General features: G+C 38.3%; 1 protein-coding gene across 3 annotated transcripts in view; it reads right to left on the reverse strand.

Moving 5' to 3' along the window:
* ZFR (zinc finger RNA binding protein) overlaps nucleotides 1–12873 on the reverse strand; it is a 91320-nt gene that overhangs the window by 37424 nt on the left and 41023 nt on the right. For all 3 annotated transcript variants that reach the window (XM_033179290.1, XM_033179287.1, XM_033179289.1), the window contains 5 exons: nucleotides 12381–12572; nucleotides 11578–11869; nucleotides 8419–8615; nucleotides 5953–6072; nucleotides 3624–3769 (listed from right to left, as the gene is read on the reverse strand). In XM_033179290.1, the coding sequence (XP_033035181.1) occupies nucleotides 3624–3769; nucleotides 5953–6072; nucleotides 8419–8615; nucleotides 11578–11869; nucleotides 12381–12572 (947 nt within the window). The remainder of the gene's footprint in view (nucleotides 1–3623; nucleotides 3770–5952; nucleotides 6073–8418; nucleotides 8616–11577; nucleotides 11870–12380; nucleotides 12573–12873) is intronic.

The raw sequence follows: 12873 nt of genomic DNA on the forward strand, positions 1-12873 counted from the left end.
TTAAACAATCTCCTCCCCTCTGCCCTTCCAGTTCTTTCCTCACTTTCAACTTCAAACTAGGATACCAATAATTCCCAAGGGAAACCATGTGTCTACAGCAAATTCTGTTAACAATTAGGTTAAGGTTTGACTAAAGTAATCTGTTAAAACAAAAGAAACAAGTGTGCTTCCTGACTACCATTAAAGAAACTACCAATTTCCTCAGGTTGGGAATAAGCAGTGCCTTTTTTTTTTCTTTCTTAAATTGGCAGAGTCCCACTCTGGTGCCCAGTGCAGTGGGTGGCATGATTACCGGTCTCTATAGCCTTGACCTCCCACGATTAGCTGATCCTCCCACCTCAGCCTCCCAAGCAGATGGGAATACAGGCGTGCACCACCATGCCCGGCTAATTTTCCTATTTTTTGTAGAGATGGGGTCTTGTCATGTTGCCTAGGCTAGTCTCAAACTTCTGGGCTCAAGTGATTACCTGCCTTGGCCTCCCGAAGTGCTAGGATTACAGGCAGTGAGCCACCGTGCCCAGCCAGCAGCGCTTTTTAGGATCAACCAACTATGGACTGACAGAAACCATTCTTCTATCTATGCTATTTAGGTTTTGAGGAAAAAATGAATAAAAATAGCTTAAAGGTTCTGGAAAATCCTGTTCATTCCAGTTTCTAATAGTGTACTGTTGTTGCTAACAACGTTTAAGTCAAATGAAGGCAGGGACCTTTATCCATTGTTTACCAATTTGTGCTTACCACCTAATACAGTTCCTGGCACACTGTGAATGCTTAATAAATAGTTGATATTATCGGTGAAAGAGGAAAACACTGTATAATCTAGCTATAGAGGAGAATTTCCAATATGTTACCAAGTCAGAAACTTCATAAAGGACAAAACTGATAAATGTATAAAAATCAAAACTGACACATACATGATAGTAAAAAGTATTTAAAGGTAACCCATAAAAAAGGATTAATAACAATGCAAGAAATGTCTGTACAAATCAACAGGTAAGAAAAAACAAGCAATTTACCACAAAAGAAGTATAAAAAGCCAAGCATGAAAACAATTCAAAGTGAAACAAAATGGCTATCACATTTAATTGGTAGAGATTTTATTAAGCTGTAGCAGGGGTTCTCTAGGTGTGATCCAGGGACTCCAGTGGTCCCTGAGACCCTTTCAGGAGATCCATGGGATCGAAATTATTTTTACAATAAGGCCAGTCGTGGTGGCTCATACATGTAATTCCAGCACTTTGGGAGACCGAGGCGGGCAGATCACTTGAGGCCAGGAGTTTGAGACCAGCCTGGTCAACCTGGTGAAACCCCATCCTTACTAAAAATGCAAAAATCAGCCAGGTGTGGTGGCAGGTGCCTGTAATCCCAACTACTTGGGAGGCTGAGGCAAGAGAATCGCTTAAACCCAGGAGGTAGAGGGTGCAGTGAGCCGAGATTGTGCCATTGCACTCCAGCCTGGGCAAGAGTAGGACTGTTTTCTTAAAAAAAAAATTATTTTCATATTTTCATTATAAATACTAAGACACATATTTGCTTTTTCATTCTAAGTGTACAGTGAAATTATCCAGAGGCAACATGTGTTATTCACCACATATGAACACAAAAGCAAACATGAGAATCTTGCTGCTTTCTCTAAAACCAGACATTAAAGAGATGTATAAAAATAGAAAACAGCATAACTCTTCCCACTATTCTGTGGAAGAAATAGTTATTTATTTTTTTACTGTATTTTCTTGATTAAATATATTTCATATATTTTAACAAATACACATGTAACCATATTTCAAAAAATAATTAAAATGTCATTTTAAAATGAATAAATATTTGAATTTCTTAGTTTTAAATTTTGTTTTTTTGAGATGGAGTTTTGCTCTTGTTGCCCAGGCTGGAGTACAATGGTGTGATCTCGCCTCACCACAACCTCCTCCTCCTGGGTTCAAGCGAGTCTCCTGCCTCAGCTTCCTGAGTAGCTGGGATTACAGGCATGCACCACCACGGCTGGCTAATTCTGTATTTTTAGTAGAGACGGGAATTTCTCCATGTTAGTCAGGCTGGTCTTGAACTCCCGACCTCAGGTGATCCACCCGCTACACCCTCCCAAAATGTTGGGATTACAGGCATGAGCAACTGTGCCCAGCCAGTTTTAATTTTTAATACAGTAAGTCTTGACAGATACAACCCACATAAGGACTCTTTGGAGTCCTTGATAACTGAGGATAAAGGATCCTGAGACCAAAACGTTTGAGAACCACTGGGTTATGCTATCCAGTATAGGCAGACAGGTGAGTATCCTTCAAACATTTCCATTTCCAATATTCTATTATTAGCAGCAACTAACAATAATGTATGCACTGATATTGCCTCAATAGGTTCACACACTTGGTGAAAGAAACAAAAAAACTGCCTCAAGGAGGGTCAATATATTAATAATTATAATAAGGAAACACTGGAAACTACCTAAATATCTAAACAATAACAACAAGGATTGGTTATGAAGAAAATTTTACATATGCACAAAATACAAAATCCAAATTTAGTTTTAAAGTTGAAGATATGTAAATGAAAAAAGTGGATTATGAAAATACGTATACGGTATGTTTCTGCTAAAACTGTATTTTAAAAGTTGTACAAAAATATTCACAGTGGCAATATTCGTAATAGCCAAAATGTGGAAACAAGTTGCATGTCCACCAACTAATGAACGAAAACACAAAATGTGGTACATAAGGATGTATTATTATCATTTGGTCATAAAAGAAAATGGAATACTGATACATGCCATGATCTGGATGAACCATGAAAACATGCTAAGTGAACGATGCCAGACACAAAAGACTTAAGCTGATGCAAAAGTAATCGCGGTTTATACCAAATGAATTTATTAATTCAAATCACCATTTGGCACAAACCGCGATTACTTTTGCATTAACCTAATATGACTCCATTTATATGAAATCTCCAGAATAGGCAAATCGACAGAGACAGAAAGGTTAGAGGCTGTCTAGGGCTGGGGCTGGGGGAGATACTAGGTATGGAGGACACATGGATAATTATTGTTAATGGGTTTGTGATTTCTTTTGAGGGTGATGAACTGTCTTAAATTGATTGTGGTGATTGTTGTACAACTCTGTCACTGTATAAGTTTAGAAGATATATTTCAATAAAACAACATTCATTTTATATCTTTTTATATATATATATATAAAGCAAATATTTGAAATATGTTTTCTCAATTCTCCTTCCCTATAGCCACTAAAGTTTCTCAATGGACATTATTAATGTGTAGAATCTATCAAATCTTCTATTTCTATCAGGTAACGTATGTCTATTTTGCTTGTTTGAAACCGAGGCACTTATTTATAAAATGAAATATTTCTTCATATGTTTAATTTATAAAAGATGCCAATTAAACATATAACTCTAACACCAAGATCACAGTAAAATATTACTATAGCCAGTAACAATTTTAATGTATGTCTTTCCCAGACTTAGGATCTTCCTTGAGTGAAAATTGAAAGTAAATAAATCTGGATTGCTTTGAATGGGAGTCATATCCCCAGAATGGCTAAGTTTTTAAGAAAGGTTGAACCACTTACCAGGCTATCAAAAGTTAAACATATTACCTCATTTCCATTCTCCAACGCTCCTCTTCTTCTCGCCTTCGCCAGTACTCCTCCTTCTGCATTTGCTTCCTCATTTTCTCTTCTTGAATCTTTCTTGCTCGAATACTAGGCTTTACTTCTACTTGCAAATCTGGATTTACTTTTTTCTATTAATACAAATAAGACATTAAAAAAACAGCAGCCCCGAAACAATCTACATGTAATTTTAATCATAAAATTACATATATTCTTTAATCATGGAGGCTTTTAGTTTCAGGTTTCCCACTAGAGAGTAAAATCAATATAATTAAGGTGAATCAAAGATTCAAAATACATTAATAAAAATTACGTAACTTAGTGCTGACCAACAAAAGGTCATGAAATCCTTAGAAAGACTAATGGATATTTAATTTTACTTTACATTTAACACTTGAACAACAAGGGTTTGAAGTGTATGAGTACACTTACATCTATGCTGCTGAGTTTCTTCTGCCTCTGCCTCCCCTGAGAGAATAAGACCAACCCCTCCTCCTCTTCCTCAGCCTACTCAACTTGAAGATGATGAGGATGAAGACCTTTATTTATTTATTTTTTTTTGAGACGGAGTCTTGCTCTGTCGCCCAAGCTGGAGTGCAGTGGCCGGACCTCAGCTCACTGCAAGCTCCGCCTCCCGGGTTTACGCCATTCTCCTGCCTCAGCCTCCCGAGTAGCTGGGACTACAGGTGCCCGCCTCGTCGCCCGGCTAGTTTTTTGTATTCTTTAGTAGAGACGGGGTTTCACCGTATTAGCCAGGGTGGTCTCGATCTCCTGACCTTGTGATCCGCCCGTCTCGGCCTCCCAAAGTGCTGGGATTACAGGCTTGAGCCACCACGCCCGGCCGGATGAAGACCTTTATATGATGACCCACTTCCAGTTAATGAATAGTAAATATATTTTCTCACTGATTTTCTTAACATCTTCTTTTCTCTAGCTTACTTTAAGAACACAGTACATATGAGATACACATGACATACCAAATATGTATTAATATAAAAATAACTTTATCAGTAAGGCTTCAGGTCAATAGTAGGCTTTTAGAAATTTTTAGGGAGTCAAAAGTTATAAGCAGCCTGGAATCCCAGCACTTTGGGAGGCCAAGGCAGGCAGATCATTGAGGCCAGGAGTTTGACACTAGCCTGGCCAACATGGTGAAACCTCCTCTCTAGAAAAATACAAAAGTTAGCCAGGCATGGTGGCATGTGCCTGTAGTCCCAGCTACTTGGGAGGTTGTGGTGGGAGGATCCCTGGAGCCCGGGAGGTTGCAGTAAGCCACGTTCATGTCACTGTACTCCAGCTTGGGCAACAGAGCAAGGCCCCATCTCAAAAAAAAAAAAAAAAGTTATAGGCAAATTTTTGACTGCATGAGGGGTCCCTGCCCTCCATGTTGTTCAAGGGTCAACTGTAACTGTTTATAAACAGATAACTCTAAATGTCTATGTTGGGGTTAAAAAGTTTCTTTTCATATTTAAGCACTACCCTTTTACAATGTTTTAATTTTCACCTCCTCTGTGCTTAAAACAGAAAACATGGATCTAGTACATTAATCCAGCCTAGTTAAAAACTTCAAATACAGGCCGGGCACGGTGGCTCATGCATGTAATCCCAGCACTTTGGGAGGCCAAGGAGGGTGGATCATGAGGTCAGGAGTTCAAGCTAAACTGGTCAACATGGTGAAACCCCATCTCCACTAAAAATACAAAAATTAGCTGGGCCTGGGGGCACATGCCTGTAATCCCAGCTACTTGGGAGGCTGAAGCAGGAGAATTGCCTGAACAGGGACCCAGGAGGCAGAGGCTGCAGTGAGCCGAGATCACGCCACTGCACTCCAGCCTTGGCTACAGAGCGAGACTCCGTCTCAAAATAAAAAAAAAAACTTCAAATACAGTATCTGATTTATCTTGACATTTGAAGTATATTCAATGAAGAATTCCTACGCTAAGGTAAGTGAAGGGATTTTCCAACATATCAACTCGTCTCGAAGTTCATTTTGGTGGGAATTCTACCAAGATGAAGAAGGTGGATAAAGAGTTGAGACTTTTTTCAAACATTTTATGTGAATTATCTTTACATGATTGCTTGGTCCAGGCAATGCTTCAGTTTTGCCACAATTACTAAAACTGATGAGAATGTTATTCTTATTTAAGTATAAAAATGGATAAATAAAAACCAAACATCCATCTGAGTCTGTCAACATGACATGCTAATCTTAGAATGGGACATCATGGACTTGGCAAGTTGTGTTTAGATGCTTTATTTTGCATATAAAATGCTCTTTTTTTTCTTTTTTTAAAGAAGGTAAAATTTTACTCACTTTATATTGAAGTCTGTGTCTTCGCCCTTTTAAGTGCATCTCCTTAGCATTGGGATCATTAAAGCTGCACTCACATAATTTACAATGGAAGCGAATTACTTTTCCTTCATCGTTTCGTACCTTGGCATGGAAAAAAAATTCAAGGATCAAAACAGGAACATCATAGTTGAAGATGGTATCATTCATAAACCCCCACATATTATTTCATGAAACTGTACACAGTTAGAAAGAAGTGGCAATGTCTATTACTTTTTTTTTTTCCCCAAGACGGAGTCTTGCTCTGTCACTCATGCTGGAGTGCAGTGGTTTGATCTCAGCTCACTGCAACCTCAGCCTCCTGGGTTCAAGCGATTCTCCCGCCTCAGCCACCAGACTAGCTGGGATTACAGGCATGCACCACCATGCCCAGCTAATTTTTTTTTTATTTTTAGTAGAGACAGGGTTTCACTATGTTGGCCAGGCTGGTCTCAAACTCCTGACCTCGTGATCCGCTCACCTTGGCCTCCCAAAGTGCTGGGATTACAGGCATGAGCCACTGCGCCTGGCCTATTACTTTTTAAAAGGATAGAAACTGTAGAAATGGGAATGAAAAGTTGGAATTTTAGTATGCAAGATGTGATAGCATATGTTGGCTCTTGTAACTATCTTTCAATTTAATATTTTTGTCTATATGTAAGCATTTACATTTAAATGTAGCTAGATGCCTTAAATTTTCTAATAGTTACTGAATATTTGCTGCTGGCCAAGTATTGTTCTTGAAAATGAAGACAAAGATGATTAATAGCATTATTTTGGTATACAAAGTTTCTCAAAGCCCAGAGTTTTATAAGTAACTTTATGGAAAATTAAGATGAATTTTTTTCTAACCGAACAGTTATAGGAGGACAAGTAAACTTGAGTCTTACTATGAAGTCTATTACGAATATTAAGTTCAAATTGTGCAAGCTTTAAGAAATGTTCTGAGTGTAATTCCCTGAAGTTTAGGATTAAACAGTATCATCAAAAATTAGGGTGTTTTGGTTGAGAGCTTTTTTGAGATAACCAAATCTTACTCCTGTAAGAGATGAAACTTAAAAATCAGAATTATTTCTGAACTACTTATAAATTCCATAACCCAGCTGTCCACCTTGTAAACAAAGAATTCAATATACAATTTTTCTTTTTCTTGTTTTCTTTTCTTTTTTGTGATACAGAGTCTCACTCTGTTGCCCAGGTTGGAGTACAGTTGTGTGATCTCGGCTCAGTGCAACCTCCACCTCCCAGGTTCAAGTGATTCTTGTGCCTCAGCCTCCTGAGTAGTTAGGATTACAGACATGCACAACCACTGGCCTTGAACTCCTGGCCTCAAGTGATCCATCCACCTCGGCCTCCCAAAGTGCTACAATTACAGGTGAGAGCCACAGTGCCTGGCCATCAATATATAATTTTTCTTGATAGGAAAAAGGATGCAAGAACAAATATTTATTTAAAACCTACTAGGCCAGGTGCAGCGACTCACGCCTGTAATCACAGCACTTTGGGAGGCTGGGGAGGGCGGATCATGAGGTCAGGAGTTCAAGACCAGCCTGGCCAACATAGTGAAACCCCACCTACTAAAAAAAAACACAAAAATCAGCTGGGGGTGGTGGCATGCACCTGTAATCCCAGCTACTTGGGAGGCTGAGGCAGGCGAGTTGCTTGAACCCAGGAGGTAGTGGTGCAGTGAGCCATGACTGTCACTGCACTCCAGCCTGAGCGACAAGTCTCAAAACAAACAAACAAAAACAAAACCCCTCCTAGATGCCAGACACCATGCAAGGTACTTTATTTCATCTACCCTTCACAACTTTGTTAAGGAATGTTCCAATTTTATAGATATCGACACTGAAGCTCAAAAAATATATATGCTCTAAAGTCAAAGTAAATAGCAGTCATATGCCACTGTATGTCTTTCTGCTGACAGCAGGTATTTATCCAGTCTGCTCTGATATCCCTTCACTCCTTTATTTTACTGAGTTTACTTTACCTGTAAAACAGCAACAGTCTTCTACTCCACTTGAGAAACCAAATGAATATATTCTGTTAAATCAGCAAACTTAATTTTATCACAAAACTAACTATTCAAAAATAAATGTATTGGTTCTCTTCAACAACATTTTTGCTTCTCAGAACTTTTAAACTTTTATGATAGTTGAAGGATGTATTACAACAATGCTTGCTAGTAAATAGAAAGTTACTTAACTCACCACAGTGACAATATACAGGGAAAATAATACAAAAGTTAGCGGAAAAAAGTCATTGTGATGTCATGTAGACAGGCTTAAAGGACATGCTTTCTTATAACAAAGATTCCTTTACTATCCTTTCATTAAGTAAGCTAAATCTAAAATACAATTAAGCATATTCACTTTTACACGTAACATATGCTTGTAACGCACTTCTTCCCTTTTTCCAATTTCACAGCAATAGTATTCTCAAATCAATTACCTCCTCCACATAATCATGGCCCACTGGCTGCACATCACTCTGTAAGGCAGCAAGAGATGCAGGTGTGACTGGTTCTGACACTGTGTCTTGCTTTACTTCAGGAATCTGCACAGCAGAAGTGACAGGAGTACTTTTAACACATTCAGTTCCTTTTATGTCTTCTGTTTTATTTCCTGTTGACTGCAGCTTATTACCACCTAGAAAAGCATCAAAAAGTTAAAACAAATTTTAATTTCGTATAAACATATATACCTGATAAGACGAAAACTTCAGATAAAGTTCTTTTCTGCTAATAGTCAAAACTCCTATCTGACATACAACAGATGAGAATTTTGAAGAACTACATAAACTACTTGGCTTTTTTTTACCCTATTAGTGAAATATGTTTCTGAATTTTTCTCATTTCCATCTTGGAACACCCAACACCTTCCTCATCCCCCCTCAAAATGAATAGCAAGTACCTGAAATGGTAAGGACTAAGCCTAATTCATGTTTGTAGCCCGAGTTCCTTGGCAAGTGACTGAAATGAGTAGTATTTATTCCTTTAAAAAATGCTAACTTCCAGCTGGGTGTGGTGACTTATGCCCTATGATCCCAGCACTGTGGGAGGCAGAGGTGGGAGGATCACTTGAGCCCCGGAGTTTGAGCCCAGAAGTTTGAGACCAGCCTGGACAACGTGGCAAAACCTGGTCACTACAAAAATTAGCTGGATGCGATGGTGCACGCCTGTAGTCCTAGCTACTTGTGGGGCTAAGGTGGGGAGGACTGCTTGAGCCTAAGAGGCAGAGGATGCAGTGAGCTGAGATCGCATCACTGCACTCCAGACCTGGACAGACTCTGTCTCCAAAAAAAGTCGGGGGTAATGTCTAGGTCATGCCCTACAATTGAGAAAAATTAAGAAAAGGTAAGTTCAATGATTAGGTCTCTTTGCAAACTTAGTCCAAATAAAGTTTCCCACTAGGGAAGGAAATATAACCAATTTAGGTTTTATCATTGTTTATTTCCTCTAACTTATTGTCTACTGAAATGAGACATGAATTTACACTAAGAGTTATTTACAAAAGATTTTCTATTATTGTTCTAAACTGAAAGTAGGAAGAACCTCAGAAACTGATGTAGAAGTGACTATAAATGACAGTTTTCATTTTTATCATCAATTAAATTTAACACTTCAAGTAACTGTCTAACAGAATACCATGTTAATTGTGAATCTCCTACTTTTAAACTTTTCTTTCAAAAATATTCTTAAGTATCTACGACAATCTGGATACTGCACTAAGTTCTGGTAATATAGCAAAGAGAAGACAATGTAGCTGCCTTTCAAGTGGCCAATTTACGGGACGATACAAATAATGATAATACAATATGATAAGCACTCCAATAAGTATGGACTGAATACTGTGGAAATTTAGAAGAAAGGAGCCACCACCCTTTAACATGATCCAGTAAGGAAAGGTTTCACAAAGGGTGTGACACTTGAACTGGGAAGAAGAATGAACATGAACTGGTCAGAAAGAAAAGAACGATGTTTAAAAAGAAAAAAATAGCATGTACATAAAAGCACAGCAACATGGTGTGAAAAAGGCTATGGTAAACTCAAGGAAGAGCCAGTAATTCAATATGAATTACTACATAGGTAGAAGGGATGAGTTGAGGCTGGAAAGGTAGGCACGGGTCAGGTAATGATGGGCCTTACATGACAAATAAGGACTACAGATTTTATCCTATCACAGGGGAAGGCTGCTGAGCTGAAGACTAACACAATAGATATATATTTTAATAAAATAACAAGAGTGTGGAGAATATGTTGAGACTGGGTACAGTAAGAAATAAAGCTCCAAGGAGACTTTTAAGGCCTAAAAAACAAGGTAATGGCAATGAAGAAGACAGGTTTTGTAGAAATACTATAGAGATAGAAACAAGACGACTAGGTAAACAGAAGGAGGAGGCAATAAATACAAAGAAATAATGTTAGTGAATTTTCCACTTGAGAAATCGACAACTTTATGACATTATTTCATGGTACTCTTCTCATGAATTAATGGGTTAGAATGAGACACACTGGGAGGCATCTACATAGCCATACAGAAGATGATCAGGGAATATTTAAAATGTGGCTGTCCAACTCAGGTGGGGGTTTTGAATTCACCAGAAAGATTTAAAAGTCACTGCCCACACAGGAATGAATGAGATCACCCATTAAGACTGGCGGACAGTGAGACGAGGGCCAGGGTTATAATCTTAGTAACACTACCATTTAATGAACACATAGGCAGGAGAACCAATAACAAAAACTGAGAAAGGGGTGGGTGGACATATAATTGAGAGACAGAGATGTATCTTAAGCCTAAAGGTACAGCAGTCAACTGTGTCAAGTATTACAAGAGACAACAGGATGAAACTGAAAACTGGCCACTGGATTGGCAATTAGGTTTTTGGTGACTACTGAAAGCACCTTCAGAAAAAAGTAGAGTAGAAACACTACAGCAGACTGAGGATTGGGCAGGAAGTACAGAAGTAGACAAAAAATCAGGGCCATAGGTTGTGGTACATGTTTATAACCCAAGCACTTTGGAAGTTGAGGCAGGCAGCTCACTTGAGCTCAGGAGAATTCGAGATCAGTCTGGGCTACATAGTGAAACCTCCTCTCTACCAAAAAAAAAAAAAAAAAAAAAAAAAAAAAAAAAGGCTGTGTGTGGTGCTGCACGCCTATAGTCCCAGCTACTCAGGAGACTGAGGTGGGCAGATCGCTTGAGCCCTGGAGATTGAGGCTGCAGTGAGCCAAGATCATGCTACTGCACTCCAGCCTTGGTGACAGAGTGGGGCTCTGTCTCAAAAATTAAACAAACAAACAAACAAAAAAACCAATCAGGTTATTTGAAGATTACAGAAATGGGAAAGGCTCTTTGTTGTGCAGATCTTTTTTTTTTTAAATGACTAGATTAAGACACAGATGTATCTGTATGACTGAAGGGAAGAAACCAGAAGACGATAGACTAAATATTAAAAATACACACACACAAGGCAGATATGTGAAGAAACAAGGTCCCAGAGAGAAGGGAGGAGATAGGTCCAAGAACACAGGCAGAAGCGTTAGTGCTGCAATGGAGAAACACCACTTTGACAGAGTCAGCAGGGACAGAGAATATCAGTACTTGCCAACAAAATTTATTTTGGGGGTAGATGTTTTCTTGGCAGCCATATTTGTAGGCACTGCTGATACTTTAGTGTTAGATGTGCTATTAAGAGATGAGTTTCCTGTAGTCGTAAGACCCTTCATTGAAGACGTTGCAATTGATGATGTATTCACAGTACAATTGTTTGCTGCAATGCTTGAAGGAGAGGCAGTCGGCTTTGAAGCAGATACAGCTGTTGAAGCAGCAGCTTGGCTAACAACGTTTGGTTCTGTTGACGGAATGGGTTTACCAAGTTTTGTGTGTAACTTAACCACCTATAAAACAAAAGCACACTTATTTGTCAGGAAACTCAAACAGTAGATTTTGAAAAGTCTGCCTGGAACATTATAAAATGAAAATTTAAACCATGCTTTTCTTTGTTGTATTTTTTCTGCTATATGTTTTCGTATATACACACAAATACAAAACTCATTACTTTCAAGCTAATCTCTGTGAAGTAAATATGGATACATATTCCATCTACTATTAGGTGAGGAAATGGAGGCAGAGAAAGATGAACAGACTTGGCTACATTAAAAATAATCACATGACAATTCCCAGTTAGCGAAATAAATGGTTTAGTTCAATTTAAAGAAAGGTCTCCAGTCTTTCCCTCTTTCAGCAATGATTATTTGATGTCACCTTTAGGTATTATTAGCACATAAGCAAGGCTTATAATGCACTTAAAAGTTTTCAAAATTTGAAGTTACCTTTACCTAACTCCCTTTGAAAAAGTAGAAGATAACAGAATCAAGACATAAGGGTGTGTGGGAAAAAAACACCTACTTTCTGATGCTTAGCGCCACGAATGTGGGCAGCATATGCATCTGCTCCTGTACAAGACACATCGCAGAGCTCACAACGTAGCTGATTTTGAGTCCCACGAGTAGAATTGTTGCTGCTGCTGGTATTTTGTGAGGCTTTCAATGCAGCTTCTTTTTTTTTATGTTTCTGTCCTTCTAAATGTTCTTTATAAGTCTGTTTCAAATAAAAAGCAAACATTTTGCTTCACTAATTTTCTTTATACATAATTTAAGATTATTCAATACTCGTTTAAAAATGAGACCAAAACAAATTTAAGTTGAAAAAGGGCATGTGGCATTCCTTATATATGTGACATATTTATGGTTCTCTGTATCTTGTTTATCAAGAATATTATCTAACACTGAGTTACAAAGTACCTTCATACATAGCCATAATATAAGGCAACGGTTTTCAGTTTTAAAAATTTATCTTTTGTTGCTTATATAAATGTTGGACAGAGAATGGTAATAGACAG

This window comes from Trachypithecus francoisi, unplaced genomic scaffold (assembly GCF_009764315.1).
Source record: "Trachypithecus francoisi isolate TF-2019V2 unplaced genomic scaffold, Tfra_2.0 Lachesis_group2, whole genome shotgun sequence".
NCBI classification, from domain to species: domain Eukaryota; kingdom Metazoa; phylum Chordata; class Mammalia; order Primates; family Cercopithecidae; genus Trachypithecus; species Trachypithecus francoisi.